At 43.2% G+C, this 26,369-nt stretch overlaps 1 protein-coding gene across 1 annotated transcript in view; it reads left to right on the top strand.

The window, feature by feature from the left end:
• Positions 1-26,369, top strand: part of ERP44 (endoplasmic reticulum protein 44) — a 126,690-nt gene that overhangs the window by 86,497 nt on the left and 13,824 nt on the right. The window contains exons 7-10 of the mRNA XM_030551576.1: positions 14,577-14,634; positions 16,047-16,163; positions 21,232-21,343; positions 21,845-21,986. Of these exons, the coding sequence (XP_030407436.1) occupies positions 14,577-14,634; positions 16,047-16,163; positions 21,232-21,343; positions 21,845-21,986 (429 nt within the window). The remainder of the gene's footprint in view (positions 1-14,576; positions 14,635-16,046; positions 16,164-21,231; positions 21,344-21,844; positions 21,987-26,369) is intronic.

The following is a 26,369-nucleotide window of genomic DNA, read 5'->3' as shown; positions in this document are numbered from 1 at the left end:
AAGTATATCTATTTTTATTCTTGATTTACAGTAGTATTGTCATGTAAAATTAGGTTTTTTCTATCAGAAATTCTGAGCCCAACAAAATATCTGTAGCAATGCTGTAGAAGAACATGAAATGTTTAGGGGAAGATATTTAACTTTCAGAGGCACAATGGCAGTTACATGTCTTATGAGAGAGAAGTGCATAACTGTCATTTATGCCTTTAGAAAATTGACCCTCCCTTTAATGTGGATGTGCTGGTAATATGTGACATACAGCTTTTGACTTTGGTTATCAATAGTCAACAACAAAAACTATCATTAAGCAGTAATGAGCTCAATTACATGCCAGTTTAATTTACTGGTTAAAGAATAAGACAAAGGGAATGGCTACACAGCAGTTATTTGGGGTGTGAGGGAGGGGTAGTTGTTGTAGCACACATAGATGTATCCAAGCTAGCTTTAACCTATATCAATAACGGTGAAGCTGCTGCAGCAGCATGAGTTAATTTAATATTGGTAAGTGCACTGGAATCTTCTGATAGAAAACACGATAGAGGTTGACAGTTATCTATATTTTATTAAATAATAATGTATTAACTGCAGTATTTCAACTATAAAAGTAATTCAGTTGGGAGAAAAATAAAATGGCTAATTTTTTGTAATTGTACAGGTAATAAAATGCTACTATAGATCCTGCTTTTGCAATGTTTAGTGTGCTGGCACATGACTATTTAAAGTGACTGGGCCTCTTGCAAATTTTTCTGTCTGCTTCATGTTGCAGGATCAGGACCTTAGTTAGTATAATGTCTTTCACACAAACGGAATTCCAAAATGTTTTTGAGTTAAATGATAATGAGGACTGGCAGAGAAATTGAGATATAGATAGTGTAGAAGAATGTTTCTTCCAGTTGAACAAGCTCAGTAGACAGCTAAGGCCTCTTAAAACATGCACAAGAAACCAATAAAACAAGCAAGTAAACAAAATCAGCACAATACAAGTGGTCCTCACTTTTTCCTAGTTTATCTTCTGGTGAGTTAGAGCTTAACAAAAGAGGTGTATTTCTATTAAAAGGATATGGCTGTGAAAGTAGAGAAGATCATGGAGAATAATCAAGTGTATCTATTTTGGCAAGGCTGCATATCTCAGGCTCGCTGCATCTGCCTCGTGTTTCAAACCAGTGAACCAGCATCTGAGGCAGTAAAATACTTCAGATGCTCTGTGACCACAACTTTCATTCTTGTTCTGAGGACCAGAAGTACTAAACTACTATTCAGAATCTTGTTTCTTTATAGTGTCTTTCCATTCTTCCAAATCTCTCAAATGCTCCTTCCAAAAGCCAGTAGAAGTATAAAAATGATATTAAGGATTCCTCTGTCCCACCACTTCAGGAACAGTAGGCAATAGTAATGACCTGAAATTCTTACTGAAAATATTTATTTAGATATTGTAAGACATCCAAGAACTAGTCTAGAGAAGTGCTGGTGCCTTTGATTTTCAACTGTCACTGCTTCTAATCTATCTTTTTGTAGATCCTGACAATGTGTATTTAAATAACCCACATTTTCCTGGAAACTGCCTCTGAGGATATTCCAAAACAGTCTTCTCTGTTTGCTCTAAATATCACCAAATTTTGAAGGCTAATCCCTCCTGTTCTCACTTGGAGAGGCCAATGTTCTGCATATTAGATTAGAAGAGAATAAATCAAACTATGCTATTCTTCTCTATTGAAGAATCCAATAATTGTCCAATATTTTGTCTGTTAGGTAAATTTTATTGTGTGTGCTAAAATTTATTCTGTCTGCTAGATTTCTGAATTGTGCAAGCTTCCAGCTGATAGCCTTGCTCGCTTCTTCAGTCGAATTCAAACTGTTCTTGAACGGTTTGTTACTCATTTATTATAGTGACATGCTTTCAGAACACCAGTGTTTGGGCTCCTCGATTTATTTGAAATAATGTCAAAGGGACCATCTTATATTGAACCTCAAGTGGTTAAGCCACTTAGTTGCCAAGTATTTCAAAACAGAATCAATTGCAGTTTTCCTAGCCTCAATCCCAGAGAATCTCTCTCTAAACTTGTAATATGCCTATCTCTACATTCCCATCTCCCCAGCCCAGCTGTTATGGACATCATCCCCCCCCCCCCCCACTTCCTTAAGAGACTTAATTTCCATTTCTATACTCTCCCTGATAGCCTGTCTTCTGCTTCGTTTTTTCACAAAGCATAGTTGCAGCCCAGTTCTGGAACGAAGGAATGTCCATATTTGTATAACTTATTAGTCTAAGGAAAAGCTTCTCAGATGGCAATCTCCCACATCCTAGTGCTGCTCAGCTTTCTGAAGTTAGTTATACAATTCAGCAGCAATTCTCTGAACCTCACAGAGCATAGTCCATGTCGCATGGGCAGAGCTTTCCTGCCTTGAGTAGGCAACCATACTGAAGCAAAGGATAAGGAGATTTGTCATCCGCAGTACTGCTTGTTTTGCTGAGATCTATACCTGTTGGCCTGAGATAATCCTCTGGGCTCTTTTCCATTTTCATAACCTGCTTCAAGGTAGATCCTATGAGGCACTGAACCTGGAGAGTGATACATTTTCCACAACTGTTATGGCGACTTCAGGCTCCAAACTTGTTGGAAGGATTTTTTTTCTCTAGGCTCCCCTGCTGGAAACTTACACAGACAAGTGTTTCTAGTTTGGAGTATATAGAAAAGACGGTTACTCACCTTTGTAACTGTTGTTCTTCGAGATGTGTTGCTCATATCCATTCCAGTTAGGTGTACGCGCGCCGCGTGCATGCTCGTCGGAGACTTTTTACCCTAGCAACACTCGGTGGGCCAGCAGGTCGCCCCCTGGAGTGGCGCCGGCATGGCGCCTGATATATACCCCTGCTGGCCCGCCCGCTCCTCAGTTCCTTCTTGCCGGCTACTCCGACAGTGGGGAAGGAGGACGGGTGTGGAATGGATATGAACAACACATCTCGAAGAACAACAGTTACAAAGGTGAGTAACCGTCTTTTCTTCTTCGAGTGCTTGCTCATATCCATTCCAGTTAGGTGATTCCCAAGCCTTACCTAGGCGGTGGGGTCGGAGTGAGATGTTGCGGACTGCAAAACCGCTGCGCCAAAAGCGGCATCGTCTCTAGCTTGCTGTACCAGCGCATAGTGTGATGCGAAGGTGTGCACAGAAGACCATGTGGCCGCACGGCAGATTTTCTGTATGGGGACATGAGCCAAAAACGCGGCCGAGGAAGCCTGAGCCCTGGTAGAATGGGCGGTCAGGGGTCCCGTTGGCACACTGGCCAAGTCGTAACATGTCCTGATGCAGGACGTGACCCAGGATGCGATACGCTGGGAGGAGATTGCCATGCCTGTCATGCATTCTGCTACTGCCACAAACAATTGTGGTGAACGCCGGAAGGGTTTTGTTCTCTCAATGTAGAACGCGAGAGCTCTTCGGACGTCCAAGGAGTGGAGCTGTTGCTCTCTTCGGGATGAATGCGGCTTTGGGTAAAAGACTGGCAGGAAGACGTCTTGGTTAATATGGAAGGCGGAAACGACCTTAGGGAGGAACGCCGGGTGCGGTCGCAGCTGTACCTTGTCCTTATGGAACATCATGTACGGAGGGTCCACGGTCAGAGCCCGAAGCTCCGAGACTCGCCGGGCTGATGTAATAGCGACTAGGAAGGCCACCTTCCAGGATAGGTACAGCAGCGAGCATGTGGCTAAGGGCTCGAAGGGGGGCGCCATGAGCCTGGTTAGAACCAGGTTCAGGTCCCAAGTAGGGGTAGGCCATTTGACCTGGGGGTAGAGCCGCTCCAGGCCCTTGATAAATCTTGACACCATTGGGTGAGAAAAGACGGACTTGCCAGCCTCGCCTGGGTGGAAGGTGGATATAGCCGCGAGGTGGACGTGTAGGGAGCAGATCGCCAAGCCGTGCTGCTTGAGAGACCACACGTAGTCCAAGATGGTGGGGACTAGTACGGCGAGTGGATCGTGGCTGTGCTGACTGCACCAGCAGCAGAAGCGTTTCCATTTCGCTAGGTAGGTTGAACGCGTGGAAGGCTTCCTGCTGCCCAACAACACTTGTTGTACTGCATCGGAACAGCGCAACTCGGATTGGCTTAACCAGCCAGGAGCCATGCAGACAGATGGAGGGACTGTAGATCCGGATGGCGCATCCTGCCGAAGTCCTGCGTGATCAGGTCCGGCCAAAGAGGTAGGGCAATCGGATTCGCCAGGGACAGATCGAGCAGCATGGTGTACCAAGGCTGCCGCGGCCACGCTGGAGCGATCAGGATGAGGCGGGCCTTGTCTCTCCGGACCTTGATCAGGACTCGATGGACGAGAGGGAAGGGTGGGAAGGCGTAGCAAAGGCGACCCGTCCACGGTATGAGAAACACGTCCGACAGGGAGCCCGAGGAGCGACCCTACAGAGAGCAGAACACCTGGCATTTTCTGTTCGATCTGGAGGCGAACAGGTCTATCTGGGGAAACCCCCACCTCTGGAAAATGACATAGAGGACGTCCGGACGGATGGACCATTCGTGGGACAGGAAGGATCTGCTCAGGTGATCCGCCAGGGTGTTCCGCACTCCCAGGAGAAAGGAGGCCACTAGATGAATAGAGTGGGCTATGCAAAAGTCCCACAGATGTATTGCTTCCTGACACAGCGGGGAGGACCGGGTCCCGCCCTGCTTGTTGATGTAATACATGGCCGTTGTGTTGTCCGTGAATACCGCAACACAACGACCATGCAAATGGCGTTGGAATGTCTGGCATGCTAGGCGAACGGCCCGTAGCTCCCGCACATTGATGTGAAGAGTCAACTCTCTCTGTGACCACAGGCCCTGTGTACGCAGGGTCCCCAGGTGCGCCCCCCAGCCCAGCGATGATGCGTCCGTTGTCAGGGACGCTGATGGCTGTGGGGCGTGAAACGGTAGGCCCGCGCACACTTGGGAGGGCATTGTCCACCAGCCTAGGGAGCCTAGAACATTCGGTGGAATTGTTACGATTGTGTCTATGGCATCCCTGCATGGTCGATAGACCGACGCGAGCCAGGTCTGCAACGGGCGCATGCGGAGTCTTGCGTGTCTGGTGACGAAGGTGCATGCAGCCATGTGCCCCAGGAGAGCGAGGCACGTTCGAGCAGATGTGGTCGGGAAGGCCCGCAGGCTTGTGACCATGGACACTATGGCTTGGAATCGGTGCCGGGGGAGGCTGGCCGTCGCGAGGTTGGAGTCCAGCACTGCCCCTATGAATTCTATGCTCCGCGTAGGCACCAGAGTGGACTTGTCCAGATTGATGGTCAGGCCTAGGCTCGCAAACAGCTCCGTGATGATGGCGATTTGTCTGGTCACCTGCTCTTCCGACGTGCCTCGGATGAGCCAGTCGTCGAGGTAAGGGAAGATAGGGATATGACGACGTCGCAGGGAAGCAGCGACGACCGCCATACATTTGGTGAATACCCGGGGGGCTGAGGAGAGCCCAAAGGGGAGGACCGTGAACTGGTAGTGGTCCTGATTCACCAGAAAGCAGAGATACCGTCTGTGCAGGGGGAAGATCGCAATGTGGAAGTACGCATCCTTCATGTCGAGAGCGGCATACCAATCTCCAGAATCCAGGGAAGGAATGATGGTTCCTAATGTTACCATGCGGAACTTGAACTTTTTGATGAATTTGTTCAGGCCTCGCAGGTCCAGGATGGGTCGTAGGCCCCCTTTTGACTTGGGGATTAAGAAGTACCGGGAATAAAACCCCTTGCCCCTTAGCTCCCTTGGCACCTCCTCTATAGCTCCGATGAGCAGGAGCTTGCGAACCTCCTGGATGATAAGTTGCTCGTGAGAGGGGTCCCTGAAGAGGGACGAGAAGGGAGGATAGGAGGAGGGTGGAGAAACAAACTGAAGATGGTAACCAAACTGCACCGTGCTCAGGACCCAACGATCCGAAGTCAGCTGGGACCATGACGGTAGGAAGTGGCGGAGGTGGTTGAGGAAATGGAGTGGATCCAGAGAGGGGATTGGTACGCTGCTCTCGGGCGCACCTTCAAAAGTTCGCCTTGGGTCCCTGCGGTGGCTTTTCAGACCCGGAAGTGTTACCCCTTTGAGGACCTGACTGTCGTCTGCGATTTGGCCGGCCTCGCCTCCAGTTGAAGTCTTGTCTGGGGCGAGGTGGGGGGTAAGTGCGCTGATGGTAGGGGCGGAATGGCCTTCTCTGAGTCTGGGGTGTGTGCATTCCCAGAGAACGCATGATGACCCGGTTATCCTTTAGGCTCTGTAGCCTGGGATCCGTCTTTTCAGAGAAGAGGCCCTGCTGGTCGAATGGCAGGTCCTGGATTGTGTATTGCAGCTCCGGCGGTAGTCCGGAAGACTGCAGCCACGATATACGGCGCATGGCTACGCCCTACGCCAGAGTCCTCGCTGCTGAATCTGCGGCATCTAAGGACGCCTGTAGCGAGGTTCTGGCGACCCTCCTGCCCTCTTCCAGGAGAGATGAAAATTCCTGTCGTGAGTCCTGAGGGAGTAGCTCTGCAAATTTGCCGACAGCCTCCCAGGTGTTGTGGCTGTAATGGCTCAGGAGGGCCTGCTGGTTCGCCACACGGAGCTGAAGGCCTCCAGCAGAATAAATTTTACGTCCCAGCAAGTCCATGTGCCTGGCTTCCCTGGATTTTGGAGCAGGAGCCTGTTGGCCGTGGCGTTCCCGGTCATTGACTGACTGTACCACCAAGGAGCAGGGAGCGGGGTGTACGTAGAGGTACTCGTACCCCTTGGATGGTACCATATACTTCCTTTCCATGCCGCGGGCAGTGGGTGGAATGGAGGCCGGAGACTGCCAGATGGTGTCCGCCTTTGCCTGGATCGACTTAATGAAGGGGAGGGCTACCCTGGTCGGTGCCTCCGCCGAGAGGATGCTTACTACCGGGTCCTCTACTTCTGGGACTTCCTCTACAGGAAAGTTTATGTTTTGGGCCACTCGCCTCAACAGGTCCTGATGTGCCCGGAGATCGATCGGCGGGGGCGCTGATGAAGACGTGCCCGCTACCGCCTCATCCGGGGACGAGGACGAAGACACCCCAGGGAGAAGCAGTTCATGCACTGAAGCCTCGTCCAGAGGGGCCTCCATTTCCCGGGAATCCTGCTGCCCCATGGTATCCGTGGGGTCTTCCTCCGTACCTGAGGGGGGGGGCCGACTGATTGTGGCCTCTGGTGCACGACGCTCCGATGGGTTGGAGCGAGCTTGTCCCGAAGGTTCGCCCTGGGCTTGGTGGTATGCCCAGGGCGTCCAAAAGGACCATTGAGGTGGACCCTGGGCCGTAGGGCGTGCACATCTGAACCCCCGTAAGAGGCGCTGTCCATATGGGACGAAGCGAACGAGTGCCTCGAAGGCCAGGGACGAGCCACTGATGACTGTGGCAGGACTCTGCGTATCCCGATGTCGCTGCGCGGTGCCGGTGAACGGTACTGGGAGTCATGGCGGTACCGTGATCTAGACCGGGACCTGCTACCGGCTCGGTGCCGGGAGGTCGACCGGTGCCGTCCACTGCCGTGCCGGGATCGGCTGCGGTATGAATGTCGGTGCCACGATCTAGACCGGTGCCGAGAGTAGTACGACGGCGACCGGGATCTCGAACGGTGCCACGAGTACGACCGGTGTCGCAGGTAGTGGTCCCGGGACTGCGAGCGGCGTCTAGATCTCGAGCGGCGACGCTGTGAGTGGTCCCTCGATTTAGATTGGGACCGCTGCTCGGTAGTGCCTGGCGAATGCGGCCGTACCATGGCAGGCTTGCCCAGCGATTGTATAACCCGCACCGGCGGTGCCGGGGGTTGGGGGAGCTCGGGCTCTGTCAATGCGATGATGTCGCGTGCCGCTGAGAAGGTCTCCGGCGTGGAGGGCGCGACGAGCTCGACCCCTGTCCTCACCGGGGAGCTGAATGGCACCGGACTCAACGGTCTCTGAGGGACCGGAGTCGACGGTGCGGCGATGCTCGGTGCCGCGGCAGATGACGGTGCCTGGCGGTCAGATTTCGAGGCACGCTCTGACTGTGGTGCAGTTGCAGGCACCACAGGAGCCCTGTGCTTTTTGCTCCTCGGGGAGAGGGAGCGGTGCCGGCTAGGGTGCCGGGCCGGTGCCAAGCGGGAAGTTGGACCCCTCGCCGGCACCGGGCGGTCCGGAGCGGAGGCGACACTTGGTCCCGGTGCCAGAGTCGGTGCCGACGGTGGGGGAGTCAGGGCTGCCTCCATCAGGATCTGCTTCAGGCGACTGTCCCGCTCCTTCTTAGTTCTGGGCTTGAACGCCTTGCAGATCCGACACTTGTCCACAAGGTGGGACTCGCCTAGGCACCTCAGACAGGAGTCGTGCGGGTCTCCTGTTGGCATCGGCCGATGACAGGCCGCACAAGGCTTAAAGCCGGGTGAACCGGGCATGGGCCCCGGCACCGCGGGGAGGAAAAAGGGGCGAACCCCCGATCCTCAGTATAACTATTTACAACTATACTTACTTAACTTTATAACTACAACTAACACTATAATAACTGAACTATATACACTAGACTACAGAAGAGTGAAACGCTAGGGAGGTGGAGAACGGCTAGGCGTGCTCCACAGTTCCAACGACCGACATGGGCGGTAAGAAGGAACTGAGGAGCGGGCGGGCCAGCAGGGGTATATATCAGGCGCCATGCCGGCGCCACTCCAGGGGGTGACCTGCTGCCCCACTGAGTGTTGCTAGGGTAAAAAGTCTCCGACGAGCGTGCACGCGGCGCGCGCACACCTAACTGGAATGGATATGAGCAAGCACTCGAAGAAGAACTAAATGGTTCAAGGAAAAATGGTTCTAGTCAAATCCAAAATCCGCCTATAAACTCTAAAGATTATAACCTCCTAATCCTTAATAGGGTTCTCCCAGTCTGAGTCTGGACAGACAGCTCAACAACTGTAAGGTTATATGAACAATCATATCCAGATTTCTCTTACAATGAGCTGAAATAAATATGAAAGCTTTTCATTTTGCATGAAAAGCAGACCACCTCACAAACCACCCTCAAGACAATGCTGTTTTTACATTGCCAAAGCAGTGCTGTCTTTGAGTTATTTAGGTAACGGAAGTTGAAACAATTTTACTTGTTATAGTACATGGATAAAATTGGCAGGATGGGCACAATTTCAAAGAATGATAAAGAAAATCCGAGTTGAAATATCACCAGTGTAAAAGTTAGTGGTCACTGCTTAGGAACAAGATGGATAAGAAAGAAGAGCATCATAGACTGAACAGTATAGGAGCTCTTTGCAAAGAGGACGAACAAACACCGGAGACTAAGACTGTTGGTTAATAGGATTGAAACTACAGTGGGGGAGAGAGTCTGTAGCTGCAGAGGTGCTATGGGAGAGTGCTGTGGTCCACAGTGTAGAAAGTTGCACAGAACCCAAATCAGAAGAAGCTGTTAGGAGGAGGAGAGAAATCACTTTTTAGTACTAGAAATATATTGATATACTATAGGGAACTCAAGGAAAAACCTTAGTGATTTTGGAAGTGGAAGAATTGATTTAACAGTTTTGAGGAATGTTTTAGAAACTATGGATATGCGGTCCATGATTCTGACTTGTGTTTTAATCATCAGTAGGAAAGAGAGAGAAAGAATCTACCTGCATAATAGATGATGAATAGGAGTGGGAAGTTACAAGCTAGTGCACTGTAGATTCGCACCCTAGCTTGCCATGCACTAACGTCCTGTGTAGACAAGCCCTTAATCATTTCCCCCCTCAACCAGGTTTAATTTGCATAGCCTCTTTTATGTCCAGTCATTTATCCAGTCATCCATAGTGTTCCAGATAAAACAAAGAATAGACAGGACACTTGAATTTGAGGCACTAAAATAGAACAAGACCTTGTAGACCACTTTTATCCACTCCCCGCCCCCTCCCCCCCAAAAAAAGAAAGAAAGAGAGAAAATTCATGGCACAAAATGAAACTTGTTTTCATTTTTCTTTGTTGATCACTTTGTAAAAGGGGTGTCTTTTACTGTGAGAGCTGCTTTTTTTTGGTTTGTTTGCTTTATGTAATGCACCCCACTGCTGTTTGATTTTAATTGTCCTGAACTAAGTAATAGTGGTTACATACACATGACCAGTGATGGAAGTGGAAGGAGACAGAAGAGGGCCTTGACAAAAGAAATGGGTCCCACAACAGATTGTACTCCAGAACTTTGTTTTTCTTATCTATAGGTGTAGGACCTGATTAAGTTGATAGTAGCTGAGATACTTCTCTTTCCACACCTACTTTTGAGTCTGGTACAGTGAAAGACAATTTTGAACATGGGAAGTTGCCTCAGTTTAGTTCCTTTATTAAGAGAGGGGAGTGGTTCTGTCATAGTGGTTGTATCTTTTGTTTTTTGAGTTATATATGCCCAAAGGAAAATGGGAAAGATAAGGAGGCAGGCAGTTATGTTAGAAAACTCCTTTTATTAATATGCATATAATTATGCATTGCTGGAGAGTTGTCTTCTGTACCTGGAGTACAATAAAAGTACATTAAATATATATCTCATGGTCAGAATGACAACTAAGGTAGGCAGATAGAAACAGATGCAAGTATTTGAATGGCAGAAACACAGGAAGCAAGAGGGAGGATAATTAGATTAAATGAAGCAAAACTAAAATGTGGCTGTTAGAGATTATCCTTTCGAGAACATTTGGGGATTTATGTCTTATCAAGTCACAATTGCAAAAATGCATCTACATGGGATCGATTGGCTTTTCTTAGGTCAGCTATAAGTAAATTTTATATAACTAGTGGTGGGAAACTACTGTCTCAACACTGATAGAAACTAGATGTAAGAGAGCAACTTATTGGGAAAGATGGAATAGAGTTCACTTGTGTTTATCAGTGTTTGACTTGCTTTTTATTGGAAAAACTAAACTGTATATTACATAGTAACAGGAAAAGAAACATTCAGACATTTGGTTTTGCTCCCTGTGGAATGTACAAATGAAATCAATAAACCATAAACACTAGATTCTTTCTTCTAATTATTAATGAAGAATTTAGATATTAAGGATCTACCTTCTGATATGAAGTATGCTTTAATAGTTAGGGGCCTGATCTAATGCCCATTGAAGTGGACGTAAGAACTTTGGATCAGGTTCTTGAGTTAGTATTTGTTACAGTTTTGTTAAATGATTTTTTTATTATTATTATTATTATTTTTTTTTTACTACCTGCCTTTGTACCATATTGGTCTCATAGCTGTCTCAGTGACTTACAGCAGGGACACATTAACTCTTCATATGCAAACTAGGAATTTCCAGGCTGTCCCATGGCAGCTGAGCTGAAGGAGGCTAAAATCTATAGGAAAGGATGGAGAGATACTTTGAAGGCAAAAATAAAATTGAGGAGGGAAGCGAGAATATCCTTCCTTTCCGCCTCTTCTCCCCCCGCTCCTCAGCTTTCCCTTTTCTGGTGTGTCAACTCTGGTGTTCATTAGGTAGTGGAGCTAAACGGGTGACAACAGACACAAAAACAGGAGTTATTCTAGAGGGTCTTTCCATATACATTGCACTCTTGGTGTGCATGCACTCAAGATTGGAATCTCTTTAGCCAGCAATGTCTTTTAGGATCCTGCATGCACCTTGAGTGTCCTCATGCTCCTGTATCAAGGGCAAAAACGGTGATACAGGCCTAACCACCACTCAGTTCCGTCTCACCACTGCGGCTGAAAAACAGAGCTCCACACTATCTGCATCTCAGTGCACTTTCACAAAGACTTTTGTGGCTATTTGTACATACTAGTGTTAAGAATAGATTAGATAGTTTTCTTGTTGGCAAGTTTTGCCAGTTATGCCTATTGTGTTCTCTTTTCTTTTACCTTTTGACAGGAAGATGTTGATGGTACTAGGGCATAGGAATGCCTGATCCTAAATTGCCTCGCTTTAAGTATTGCCCCACTTGCAAGGTGGCAGTGCTCATTAATGATGTATTTTTGTCACGGGGGGGGTCAAGTCTTGACATGTGCTCAGTATGCAAATCCTTTTCAAAACAGACTTCAAAAGCAAGAAGCACATCTTAATCTCTTTTGTTAGACTGATCCATGCCCCCCTGCCTCTCATCTGGGCAGCATAGACTTCATCTTCTTTCCCTGAACTAGCTCTGCTCAGTCCAGAAGTGCACCTGTGATCTCTGGAGACCTGGGTGCGGGACCAGGGGTGAAGCCATGGGAGTGGAGGCCAGCAGCCAGACCCAGGCCAGGAGCAGAGCTGGGTGGCACTCCCTCCCTGCCCCAGTGGGAGCTGGCCCGGGCATGGGTATATCAGTCAGGAGTGTGAAAAATCCACACTGCTGGCTGACATTGCTGTGTTGACAAAAACCCCAGTGTAGGCCCAGTATGTCAATGGAAGAGGGCTTCTGTCAACACAGCTAACTATATTCAAGGAGGTGGTATTCCTACCCCAGCAAACTCCTGTCAGTATAGGCTGCATGTATGCTACTAGGCTAGGCCAGTATAGCTATGTTAACAGAACTATGCCAGTATAATCTCCCTAATGTAGATATACCCCAAACCTGTTTGTACTGATGACCTCTTGCTCAGTCTTCATGCAGCCTCCCAGGCTACACCTATATTGCATGCAAGCAGACACTACATGCTTGGGCCTCTATGGATCCCTCCCTAGGTTCTCACATTATGTAATCGGTGGAGAGTGTGCAAAAGGGAGTATCTTTCTCTCTCTCTCTCTCAGAACCTCCTAACCAAGATCTTAGAGTGACAGATGTATTCCTTCTTGGGTGGGAAGCACATCTAGACCATTGGGTACAAAGTCTATGGACCCATGAATAGACTTGACTTCACATAAATATAAATATATTAAAGCTCAGTGTGGTTCACTAAACCTGTGTTGCTCTCCTACCAGTGATCCAAGGACTGACCAAAGTATGACCAACAACACAACTACATTTATATGAAACAATAGTGGGGAGCCCGATTATCCACTTTATATACAGAAGTGGTTGGATTATGGAACTGATGCATTTGGCAATGTCTCCCGTAACAGTACATCTCTCAAGTCTACACAATGCCCTAGCATACCATGTGAGCAGACATTGTTTGTCAGACTAAGTGGATTACCAAGGATTTTGTTACACCTCACAGTTTCCAGGACTGTGTCATCTGTCAATAGATCTGGAGTTCTTTGAAGTGTCCACATATATTCCGCAACCCATCTTCCTTCCCCATTACTATGGAGTGTTTTAACTCCTGAATTCTGTGATAATAAAGGAACTGAGTGGCTATTGGGCACTCTTCTTCTCCCACCCCCCCATACGTCCTCAGTACAGGAGCAGGAGGACACTCAGGGTGCAGGCATGGCCCCACCAAACACTGTTGGGCAAAAAATTCCAATATCAACTACATGAGGCACATGCACACCAAGACTGTAATATATATGGACAACAAGTCTCTGAGAACTCCATTTACTGTAAGAAAGGTAACTTCTTTTTAAACAGTCTTGACTTTTTTGTTTGTTCTGTTGCTCAGGTATTAATTTAACCTCTTGTGAAGTCATAATTTCATTAGTTTTCTAGTCATCTATAGAGTTCCAGGGTAGAAAAGAGCTGAATCTCCAGTTAAAAGAGTAAGCAGAAAAAAAGCTTTATTAATGCAAATACCTCTCTCCCCCGACATACCCACACTTTTTTCAGGCTGCATTTACATCATGAAGAAACAAAAAGGGCCAACACTTTTAAAAAATCCTTTGCAGATAACCTTTAAATTATACAAAGTAATGTGGTAGTAATCAGAAGATGATGCACCAATATATTAGAACCTCTTTTATCCAAACCCCCGTTATCAAAAACAAAAAACTTCATTACCCAAAATTAGATTATATTCATCAATGTGCATCACTTGCACTGGGAAGCTCCCCACATACACCCTATCCCTATCCGTGGCCCCACAAAGTCCCGGGACCTCCTGGTCAACCTCCTCCTTGCCCTGGCGAAAAAGGCCATCCACGCGACCAGGGAGGGGAGGTTGGCCGATGGAGACTCCGGTGACTGTGGGGCTTGCTTCCGCTCCTTGGTCCGATCACGCATCCGGGCGGAGTTCCTCTGGGCGGCGTCCACTGGCTCCCTTGACGCCTTCGAGGAGCAGTGGGCGCTGTCCGGGGTTCTCTGCTCGGTGTCCCCGTTAGGTTCCCTCCTTCTGACCCTTTGACCTCACTCCTGTCCCTATTCTTTTATTAGTTGTCCCCCGCACTCAGTGGGTTCTGTGGCCCTGTGGTTCCTCCCCTTAGGCTGGGGGAGGATCCTTTAGCAGTGGGCGGGCTTCGCCCGCCCACTTCCCAGACACCCAATAGGTACACCAAAACCTGTTCATCTTAATTCCACGTCGTCCTCTCCCTGTCCCCTCACACCCAATTCTGGTTGATCTCTCTAATACCTTAATTGGAAGATCAGTTTCTTGGTGCTCAAAAATGGTAATGAATGTGTACGTAAAAAATAAATGAGGTATGATAGCAATTTCAGCCAAGTGGATTATTGCTTTGATTATCTAAGCCATTTTATATTTATCTATCATTACGAAAGCATATTTCTTCACTGCTTTTTCTAGGCCTGTTTCAAAACCAGAGAGATTTAGTGGGGACAACATAATCTACAAGCCACCGGGGGTAAGTTTAACTACTTATTTTGCTGTGTTCATTATGTGTATTAAATGTGGTTTTATGGAAGTTTATATCATTTAATATGGTGCTGCTTCTCAATTTTTAAATGGTTTTATAGCTGAATATTTCATTTAGAAAAAGAAATATATGTACATGGGTAGTAGTGGTTCTGAATTTGGGAGGTGAAGTGGTCTTAGTCTAACAATGAAAAAAATAAGCATACACACCTAAATTTATTATTTCAAATTTATAACTTTCCTGAAATGAGGGATTTTTTTCCAGAAAAATGACGCATTTGTCAGGTGTCCCACTTCTGTTTCTTTTGTCCTGCAGAATTTTTTGTTCAATATGCATTGCCAAATTCTCTGCATTGCCAAATTCTCTGCGTACCTTATTGAGTAGATTTTGTTTTCCTCAAAGCAGGTGATGTTTACCCCACTTCCCTCACTTTCTCTTGCACCTGATATTAGATGACTTATCTACAGGTGTCTGCTGTTCTGTTTTCTGAAGAAAACATTCTCTTAACGTTAATTATATAATCACAGAAGTTATCAAGCAGTCATTCATAATAATTAAATATATGTACAGTTTTTTTATTTGTAAAAAATCCACCATAAAAGGAAATGCTCAGTTTTTCCTTTTTAAATCTCATTGAAACCTTAAGGGCTCCTTATTTTAAGCTAAGACAGCAGACAGTCAAGGTGACAAATACAATGAAAGATAACTTTAAAAAAAAAATCAGATGGGTTTCCAAGCACACTTTGCTTCAGGAAAAGTCTAGAAGGTCACTTTTGAATCTGTGCCTGTTATCACTTCCTCAGCTTTTGACAGTTTGCGTACTTGACACCAACCACAAGTAACTACAGTAGAAGCCATGCAGTCTTCCTCAGAGTCAACTACTAAGAATACAGAAAGAAAACCTGCCACAATTTAGCAACGTTTCTCTGGCAATATAAATTTAATCAGCCCTGTGATTCCAGTTTCTCTCCATCCTGTTAATTTTTTCAGTGTTTTTGTAAGCACCACTCTTAAGAAACCTAACATCTGTGTACAGCTGAAATCTTGGAGTCCTTCATAGACCAAATTATTATTTATCAACAACCCTATAAAATTCTAAAATAAATCTTTAATTTATTCTAATCCCTCCTTTTTAACAGATGCAAAATTGTATCAGATTTTTATTTTTAACCTTAACTTGTAAGGTGGAGTTGGTTGTATAAACTGTTGTATGTATCTATTTGTTTAATGTTCTTTCAAGCCATAGTTTGGGGATTGCATATGTAATACATTTGTCTGAACACAACTCTTCATTGCAGTCCTGTCCCACAACTTCCATGTCGTGTATTTGATCTCCCTTTAGGGAATATAGTATTTACTTATTTTCAAATAAGAATAATCAAAACATTTTTTGAAAACAGGAAAATGCTCCAGATATGGTATACTTAGGTTCTATGACCAATTTTGATTTGACTTATGCATGGACGCAAGATAAATGTGTGCCTCTTGTTCGTGAGATTACATTTGAGAATGGAGAGGTAAGGATTGCGTTTTTCTCCACCCTTCTGCTTTTTTCATTTGACCATCAATCTGCTCTTTCAAAAATAAACTGTCTCTCTCTAGAACTCAGTTACACCCTGTCAGTCACCTTCCCTGCATTTATTTTAACTTTTGCATAAAATAGTTGCACTTCAGTTTTCTGTTTACTCTGTTTCTCAGCTCTTAGTAAATTGGAATTGGAGGGAGGTTAATGGGTAATTAATATGCTGGTTGAGTGTAGGAGATTATAGATGAGTATATGTGGCTCATTTTGGAAGTATCATAAGATCTGGGATGTGGATATAAAGTTGTCTGAAATATAGGTGTAGGTATAGTGCTGCGACCTTGGTGTATCACTTAACTTTTCTGTGCTTCTGTTTACCCATCTTAAACAGACCTTTTGCATAGAGATTTAGAGGTGCTGTAAAATCCTTATGTGAAAGGTATTATATGTATGCATAGTATTCATGATTATTATACTGTAAGCTTGAAAAATATACCTGCTAGCCAGGGTGAAAAAAGCAGTGGGCATGTTGCCACAAGTAATTTAAAGGAATAAAACTGTTGTACACTGCAGTTAAGTTACAAATGTTGTCAATCATCTTTGTATTTAATAAATTATATAAAATATAACTTAATAGGATTGGCAGGAAAAAAATTAACTGAATATATTTGCCAGCCTCCACAAGCATTAATCTAATATGTATTTGCTGAATAGTATTTGAATAGCTATAGAGTTGGCTAAATGCCACAAAAATATTAAATTATTCTATGAATACAATTTATTAATATTTGCTGAGCCTTATTCAACCAACACTGCTTGCTGCATCTGTCTTGCTTTTGTTTGACCTTCTTTTCCTTTCTGTTTTCCACTACGGTTTCTTCCTTTAATAAATCAAGATGTATCTTTTCTTGGGTGGTTCTTAGTATTCATTTCTCTGTTCCCTTTTCAATGTTTTCTTTTTTTCCTTCCTTCATTGTATTCTCTGCCTCCTTCTGTTTTCTCTCTTTCTGTATGCGCACCCCCAAATTATAATTTATATGTAAACATACAAAATAAAATAAAATATATTGAACTTGCTGATTAGCTACACTCAAACAGCACATTTAGAGTACAGCACCTGTTAAAAACTGCAATGCAGTTCTAACATATTGCAGTGTGTTCTCCACACGATGATGTATAAACTGAAGAATCATCCTATGTTCTCTTTTGTGGGGCTTTTTAGCTTTCTCCACTAAGTGGGGTATCCTGTGCAGTTTTGACTGTGCTCAAATTATTCTATTAGCATACATAACGGGGGGAGAAGACAGACAACAACTTATTTTGTGTGATAGACCATGCTAAGTGTAATCTTTTAATCAGCATTTAGACTTTTCTGCAGAAACTTCTGTTAAACACAATTTTTAATTCTTCATTTGCATTTCAACATGTAAAAAGATGCCAGGTATTTAGCATTTTTAGAACTGCATGATGGATTTTTAGTGTACTTTTCCCACAGTGAAATCAGATTCTGATCCCTAGAAACCAAGCTTCATCATTGTAAGTTTGTATCAAGTTTCTGTCCCAATTTTTCTAGTTGCTCTTGTGACTCTCCACTCCTGTTTACTTGGGCAGATACTTACAATCCCAAGTCATTCCCAATTGACATTTTGCTTAGCAACATTTGTTTAAAAACTCAGTGCTGCCAGTAGCCAAACAATTTCAAACACGCCAGAATTCTGATACTTCTGCCTGCTTCTAACTGCGCAGTAGTCAGACATTTCGGATATAATGACTAATATTTTTAGAGCAGAAGTATGAAGCATTGTCGTCAATGTTTTAAGCTGTATTTCCTTGACTTGCCAGTATGTGCTATAAAATATGATGTAAATAAAAAGAGTTCAACATTAAAATATTGGAAATTAATTTTCAATTGAACTCAGTCTTGGTAAATTAATTTATCTGGTTTGCTTTGTTTAAACTGTTTTTAATGTCAGATTAATACAATGGGCATATTGGCCACACAATTGGGAATTCAGAGCAGGTTTATTCATTGTGACATTAGACAACATATAGTGGTTGAACTTCAAAAAGTTTCTTCCATTTTAAAGCTCTCTGCCAGTCTGAGAGATTCTCTGTTCTTAAAATGGAGAAATACCGCTGGATCCAGTAATATCTCTCAAAATAGAAGAAAATAAGCATGATCACAGGTTAATCTATCTGTTGAGAAAGCAGTTAAATTTGTAAAGGGCAAACACTTGGAAGTCACAGGAAACCATGTGATATAACATGCTGAACTGTGGGTTCAGATTGCTGATTATTCTAGAAAGGGTTAATGGTTCCATGAAGACATACAGAAAAGCTGTGGGAGGTTATGCCTTGGAGGGAAAACATCTTTCTGTTCAGTCCATGCAAAAACAAAGAGCAGTTGCAGGAGAGAAGTTCAAAAAGTGAGAGAAGCAGCTGTTCCATTCGCTGATCATTCAGACCTGGTAGAGAATTAGACTGAAAAGGCAAACCAAATAATACCTGTGTTGGACTGCATTTAATAAATCCCACAGACAAAACTCCAATTCTGGATGTGTTTGTTAGCCTAAGCCGCAAAGAGTCCTGTGGCACCTTATAGACTAACAGACGTTTTGGAGCATGAGCTTTCATGGGTGAATACCCACTTCATCGCATGCATCCGATGAAGTGGGTATTCACCCACGAAAGCTCATGCTTCAAAACGTCTGTTAGACTATAAGGTGCCGCAGGACTCTTTGCAGCTTTTACAGATTCAGACTAACACGGCTACCCCTCTGATATTTTGTTAGCCTAGAAATAGAAATGGTATTGGGGAGAAGAAAAGTGCTGTCAGACTGGAACAAATTACTTGTGTGTAGGAGACCTAACTCAGTATGTACGCACTAGTGGTACTGGACATTTAGTTCAGAATACTGCAGTAACTTGTGTCATTTGTTAGGCAACATGTGCTGGCCTTTGGCAGAGAAGACAAGATTCTTGGGGATAGGTCAGCAGGAAGACCAAAGGAATCTCTTTGATGAAGGTGCCCTTAGATTTCACTTTTTTCTAGACAAGCAAGGAAGTCAACATTGCTAATGATTAGAGATGGTCAAAATAATTGGGGTGGAGGGTTGTGAATTGCAATTCCCACTTCCCACTGGTCATCAATATTTCAAACACTTCCAGACTTTCTAGCTAACTCTGTTGACAACCTGCCCTTTGAGGGATTTGAGGGAAATAACTTTACTAGTATGACCTTGGTTATATACTGAATATATATTATTAAAGGGATAGAATGTGCGGACAGTGCAGCAGATGCTTTTCCCTGCCAGGAGGGGAAGGTGACATTTCAGTCTAGATATCCAAGTGCTCCACTTCATATTTCAATTCTAGAAAAATGTGTAAAAGCTAGAGATGAAATGGGACCACAAACATCATAGCACAAGCAGATACTTTTTCTTGTTGTCTCATATGAAGGGTGACTGAGGGCCCAGCCATCTCACGTGAATAGAACTGACTAGGAGCAAACATGGTTAAAATACAGAGACTATTTTGGTATGGGAGAGAAAGTAGAAGACATGTAGTAATGATGATTAGAACAGGAGTTACATGAATTACAAAGGTATTTTCAGAAAGTTTTTTTAAAATCCTGTAAAAGACCAGCCTTGGTCTTACTCCAACAGAGCTTTTTGAATGTTCAGATGACAACCAGCTAGCTCACCCTGGAAAAAAAATATTCAGTCAAATCCTTCCAATTACTTGCAGGGTAAAGCATTTACCACAGCATCTGTCTGCATATAAAAATATGTCCCAAGAGATTGTTAGATTTGGTGGTAGAATGGGCAAAGTATTCTCAAAGTCTAAGGAAAGCAGAGAATATAAACTAGGAGTATATGTTAGAAAAGGGATTTATCTCAAAGTTAATTGAGTTCAGGCACACCATTTTAAAAAAGCAACCTCCAAAGGAATCATTCATTACCTAATAAGGAGATCTATAAATTTGTAGAACAGTCATATTGATATCTATAAATTTGTGTAATTCCCAGAGGAGACAGTGGAGGCATCATTGCTTAAGTCATTTAATGATGGGCAAAGCACTGGATAACATACCATAGGGTAGTCTTACAAAATGTACGTAAAAATTTGATCACATAGGCACAAAATGAGCTCTCCCACCTGTACAAAACAGCAATCATGTAAAGAAAAAAATGTGCAGGGATGGGGGAATAAAATCAAAGGAAGGATAAACTGAGTAAGTCTTGCATTATACCCTCAAGTTAGCTGAACTTGTGCTCTGGTAAACTGAAGGAGTCAATTCTGAAAGTTTATGCCCTCTACTAAGACAGCCTGAACACCATCTGCAGAGAGATTCACCCTGGAAATAAAGAGCAAGCGCCTCCAAGAAGGTCTAAACTGTTGTGATGGGGTATAGGTAATGTTTCAGATAAGCGAATCCCAAGTTATTTAGGGCTTTAAAGATCACCAGTAGATTGAAATAAATCTGAAAGTTGACTACTAGTCAATTTAGATACTGAAGAACGAAATGGTTGGTATTGGCCAGTAAGGTTGCAAAATCAATGAGATATGGGGTTGTGTAGGTTCTTTGTTTTGCAAGGTTGAGGCGGCAGTTACTTTATTTTGTACCTGGTTGTAAATTGTACTGCAGTTTAGTTAAAGCTCTTATTAATTCTTTTGTATTATGTCTCCTGCCTCATTAGTGACTATCCTAATACGTATGTATAATTGGAGATACACCTATCTCCTAGAACTGGAAGGGACCTTGAAAGGTCATTGAGCCCCGCCCCCTGCCTTCATAGCAGGACCAAGTACTGATTTTTGCCCCAGATCCCTAAGTGGCCCCCTCAAGGACTGAACTCACAACCCTGGGTTTAGCAGGCCAATTCTCAAACCACTGAGCTATCCCTCCCCCAGCCCCCTCTCCTCTTCTATCAACTGGTTGTAAAGTTTGAGGTCCTACCTAACTAGAAATATCATTAGAATTGCATAAAATATATGTTGTGTATTGGAAGAAGTCAGGTGTGTTTCTCGTTTGATATCTTTTTTTTTTTTTTTTTCTGCAGGAATTGACAGAAGAAGGCCTTCCTTTTCTTATACTTTTCCACATGAAAGATGATTTGGAGAGTTTAGAAAAATTCCAGCAGGAAGTGGCACGACAATTAATAAGTGAAAAAGGTCACTAATTATTATTGCCTTACCCTGTCACTTTGTAGGCATACTAACATTTTTCATTCAGCCAGATGCTAAAAATTGCATAAATAGTTAGAGCAGCACTCTAATTTTAAAGCTCTTCAGGGCAAGGGGACCATGTTTGCTTCTATAGAGCTTAGCACAAAGAGGCCCTGAACCTTTGGCTCCTCTGGGCACTACTGAAATAGAAATACAAAATATTTATGATACAGTTACTTCAGAAATGCTTATTTTATATCTGGGATTCATATAGTTGAATTTTTATGACGTATAAACCTAAATTTTGTAACCTATATTATAACCAAAAAAATTTCTCAGAAAATTTTTTTTGTTTTAGTGTTTGCTTGTTTAAATTCATTCCTTCATCCGTGTTTGTTACTGTAATGTCCATAATCCCTCAGATTTTATTCATAAATTTACCAACACCTTAATATTTTCACATTCAAATATCTAATGTAAATTTTGGTCTATATTCTCATTTTTAAGGTACAATAAACTTTTTGCATGCTGATTGTGATAAGTTCAGACACCCACTCCTTCATATTCAGAAGACTCCAGCAGACTGTCCTGTTATTGCTATTGACAGTTTTAGACACATGTATGTCTTTCCAGACTTCAGTGATTTAGCGTAAGTAAACCCTTCCTTTCTTTTGCAAATCATATCGTCTTGTGGCGAGGCAAAGAAATACATTTGTTTAAATGCTGTAACCAATATTGCATGACAGGAAGTAGTTAAAATATTTTATTAGCTGAGGTTGGGGGCATAGGGTCTGTGCTGATACACAGTAGCTGAGAAGCTGGCCCCAAGTTTTAAATGCTGCTGCAAGTTCTAGTTCCTCAACTATCCTTCATATTTCTTAGTCCTGTGGTACCTCTACTGCCGATGTAGAAACATCAGTTTTCTTTGGAAAGTTTTTGAGCAGTGAATAAAATATTTAACTGATGTATTGTGCAATTAATATGTATAAAATATTCAGTGGTAAGAATCCTCCAATCTGTCGCCATCTGTTTTTCTCTTCTGCAACTTTGACATTCCTGAGCTAGTCATGGACCCTTGGTGGGGAAGTCCCTTTTACATGGGTTCCCACCAGATATTCTGCCTTCATAGTCAGTGGAATATGGCTGATTTGTTGGGACAATATCTGCCTAAAATGTATAAAATAGATGGATTATCAATTTAATCCATGTGCTTCAGTTTTTTTCTAAATACAGTGGTATTTCTAACTAGGTGGTTTGACACCTACTTGAGAGACCATCTCTCTCTCTCTCTCTCTCTCACGCTGCCACAACAGTGATCAGCAAAGATGCTTATGCTAGATGAAGGGTCGGCAACCTTTCAGAAGTGTGAAGGCAGCAAAGAATCCTGTGGCACCTTATAGACTAACAGACGTTTTGGAGCATGAGCTTTCGTGGGTGAATACCCACTTTGTTACATGCATCTGATGAAGTGGGTATTCACCCACGAAAGCTCATGCTCCAAAACGTCTGTTAGTCTATAAGGTGCCACAGGACTCTTAGTCTGGATCTGTAAAAGCAGCAAACATAGCTACCCCTCTGATACTTTCAGAAGTGGTGTGCCAAGTCTTCATTTGTTCACTTTAATTTAAGGTTTCACGTGCTAGTAATATATTTTAACCTTTTTAGAAGGTCTCTTTCTGTAAGTCTATAATATCTAACTAAACTATTGTTGTATGTAAAATAAATAAGGTTTTTTAAATGTTTTAAGAAGCTTCATTTAAAATTAAATTAGAATGTAGAGCCCCCCGGACTGGTGGCCAGGACCCAGGCAGTGTGAGTGCCACTGAAAATCAGCTCACGTGCTGCCTTCAGCACCTGTGCCATAGGTTGCCTACCTCTGTGCTAGATCCTCCTCAGTTGAATAGAGAGAGGTGACTGGCACTAGAGCATCATCTCTGAGGGGCCCACTGTAAAGCCTTTTTTGTAGCCAACTGGGTGAAGGGATTGGGCCCTGGCGGGACTGATAGTTTATGGGGAGTGGAAGTTTGATGGTGAAAATCCGGATTGTGTTGAGGAAGATTTTGCTGGAGATTTTCAGGGGACTTGCTGCTTGTTGTATTGTTGCTTTCAGTAACATCCACGGTGCCCAGAGTGCCAGTTTGAGTACCTCTTTATAAGTTATAAATTGCAATAAATAAATAAATAAATCAACATGAAATTTATGCAAGCAAATTTATGCATAGTTTTTCCTATGTTATGCCACACCTATCTACCTGCCCTCTATATCACTGTGAGCTTTCGCGCATAATGTTGGCAAAAGCCGCTGAAGGGCATCTCTCCATCAACCCTGCATAGTGAGTGAGCAGACTGTGTGTGACTTGTATCATTGAATTGCTGTCACAAAACCATACTTTTTTGTTAATCACTGTTAGCTTTATCCATGTACCTGTTTAGTTTCCTATTTGTTATCTTAGGAGCTGATTTTTATACTGTTTTGAGCAGCATAGAGTATACAGTCTGGGCTTAATGAATAGGAAATAATTTATGCTCCAAACTTATTCAACACCTATTCCACACATATCTAAATAAAAGTAAGGGTTCACCACAGGACCCTTTGTCTTGCACAGGCAAGGTTTCTGTTACTCCATAGGTCCAAAATGAAAAGTCATATGAGGGCTCTCCAGCTAACAGACGTGCAATACTGAATGAGAGACTTGTACAAACTCTTCTAAAGGGAACTGATGTTTGATGATAAAGTGACTGTCAGCTCTGAGCTGGTTTCCTAGAGGTCTGGCACCAGAGGGCAGACCCTCAGCTGATGTAAACTCTCATAGCTCTATTGGCTTCAGCAGAACTATGACAATTTAAACCAAAGGATTTGTCCTGATATCTTTTAATTTTAGAGATAACTGGAAGAACAGTGAGGATATGATGATCTTCTGTTTGTATTTAATCTGGCCAAAAAATCCAGCTCTTCTTAAGAGTTGTATTCGATGTAACATGTCAAAAAAAAATGGAAATATGTTGCCAAGTGTGGTGACTGGATAGTCATGGTTTGATTTTACTAAAGTGCATGCATACAGCTGCACAGCTAATTTGGATGTGCAGTTGCTATGTTGATGCAAATTATGTATTTATGCATGCAAATGATGTGAACTGAGTAAGCAGTCACTGTAATACTGTGTTCATACACTTGCTTGAGGCCCATTGTACCTATTCAAACTTTAACATCCACTGCAAGCCTTTGCTAGGACCAAATGTGAATGGAATCTGTTAGCAATGATGACCACAGACACTGTGGCTAGCAAGAAATCATTGTATCTGGCAAAACCTTTGGTTGCTTGTACTGTAGATTCCATGGAATGGTGTAAACTAGGGGTTCTCAAACTGGGGGTCGGGACCCCTTAGGTCGCAAGTTTCTTACATTGGGGGTCCCAAGCTGTCAGCCTCCACCCCAAACCCCGCTTTGCCTCCAGCATTTATAATAGTGTTAAATATATTTAAAAGTGTTTATAATTTATAAGGGGGGCGGGTCGCACTCAGAGCTTTGTTATGTGAAAGGGGTCACCAGTACAAACATTTGAGAACCACTGATGTAAACATTGCAATCAGGCTTCCTGACCTCTCAGTGTCTTATTCTGGAGCCCCACCACGCAATGTTGCAGCTGAGTTTGGCAGAAATCTGGTGATCATTGCCAGTTTCTCATCCAAATTCCAGCAGATTTATTCATAATGTAATCTGCCTATAATATAATACAAGCCATAGTGCATTTTGATTAATAGTAAAATCCTAAAACTGTTTTTGTTACATTTACTATTGCACTCTTATGAATATTTTGTGCAGAGTAGCATGTTCACAACACACACAATTGGTTTTTAACAAAACACTTTGTAAGCAATTTGCTTTAGACTGATAATAGTTTAAATTTAAACACGGCTATAATAGGTTATGTACATAATTATCAGTTATAGCTTTCATGTGGATTTGTAGTTCACTTCCAACTATTATAAGGTCTTTTTTGTCTTTTCAAAAACACCTTTCTTTCCTCTGCTTCATGGTCTGTATCTGACTAGTAACAGCTGCTGCTTGTGTCAACAATCAGTAAGGATAATGCATTTGTCTGATATAAATGAGGGAAATTGGCAGGTTCATAGACAGTCCCATAGGATAAAGGTGAACTTCGGAGACATCTAGATATGTCAGAAGTGACCTTGTGAACAGTTCATGGTTTTTAAAATACAAGGTGAAATCTTAAAGCATCTCAGTAATTTGCAAGCCCAGCTGTTCTGTTGTACAGGGTCTGATTTTAGAGAGGAACTGCTCCAAGGGCAAACTGGAAAGCTGCCCTTGCCTTTATAATAGTGCTCTTTGGCTATCCAGCCACATCAAATTCTGCTGTCAGGTTTGAAATCATACTGGAACCTGCTGTTCTCTTCTGCAGTGTGGGTAGTGCAGAGCTGAATTGAGCATACAATGAAGTTATTGGCTAGGACAACTCTGTGGGAATTATTGAAGGGAAGAAATACTTGCTGTGCACTCAGGAGATAGCAGAAAAGAAGAAAAAAAGCTGGTAGAATAGTTTAACACAAGCGTACCATCCAGTTAGCTTTCTACCATAAATTAATCACTTAAAGTGAACATACTGTATCTGATGCACAGGAGAAATGTGGGCTACTCTAAACAATATGGGAAGCAGAAAGCAAGCCCTGAGGAATGGCAGGGATGTAGCATGAGAGAATTACTATTTTGTATGCAAGCCTCAGTAGTTAAGATTGTAGGTGTCAGAATTGTAAAATTCAGAATAAGTGCTGAAAAATCAGGTTAACCTGCATGTGTAACTTAATTAAAACAAACTGGCATTTTATTAAAACATTTTTTCTTATTAAAAATATGTGTGTGTATATATATATAAAATTTATTTTTAATAAAAAAATGTTTTAATAAAATGCCAGTTTGTTTTAATTAAGTTACACATGCAGGTTAACGAGATTTTTCTGGACTTATTCTGAATTTTTATATATATATACACACACACACACACACACACACACA

The sequence above is a fragment of the Gopherus evgoodei genome, chromosome 2 (genome assembly GCF_007399415.2).
Source record: "Gopherus evgoodei ecotype Sinaloan lineage chromosome 2, rGopEvg1_v1.p, whole genome shotgun sequence".
NCBI lineage: Eukaryota > Metazoa > Chordata > Testudines > Testudinidae > Gopherus > Gopherus evgoodei.
This window is presented reverse-complemented; position numbering and strand designations above follow the sequence as displayed.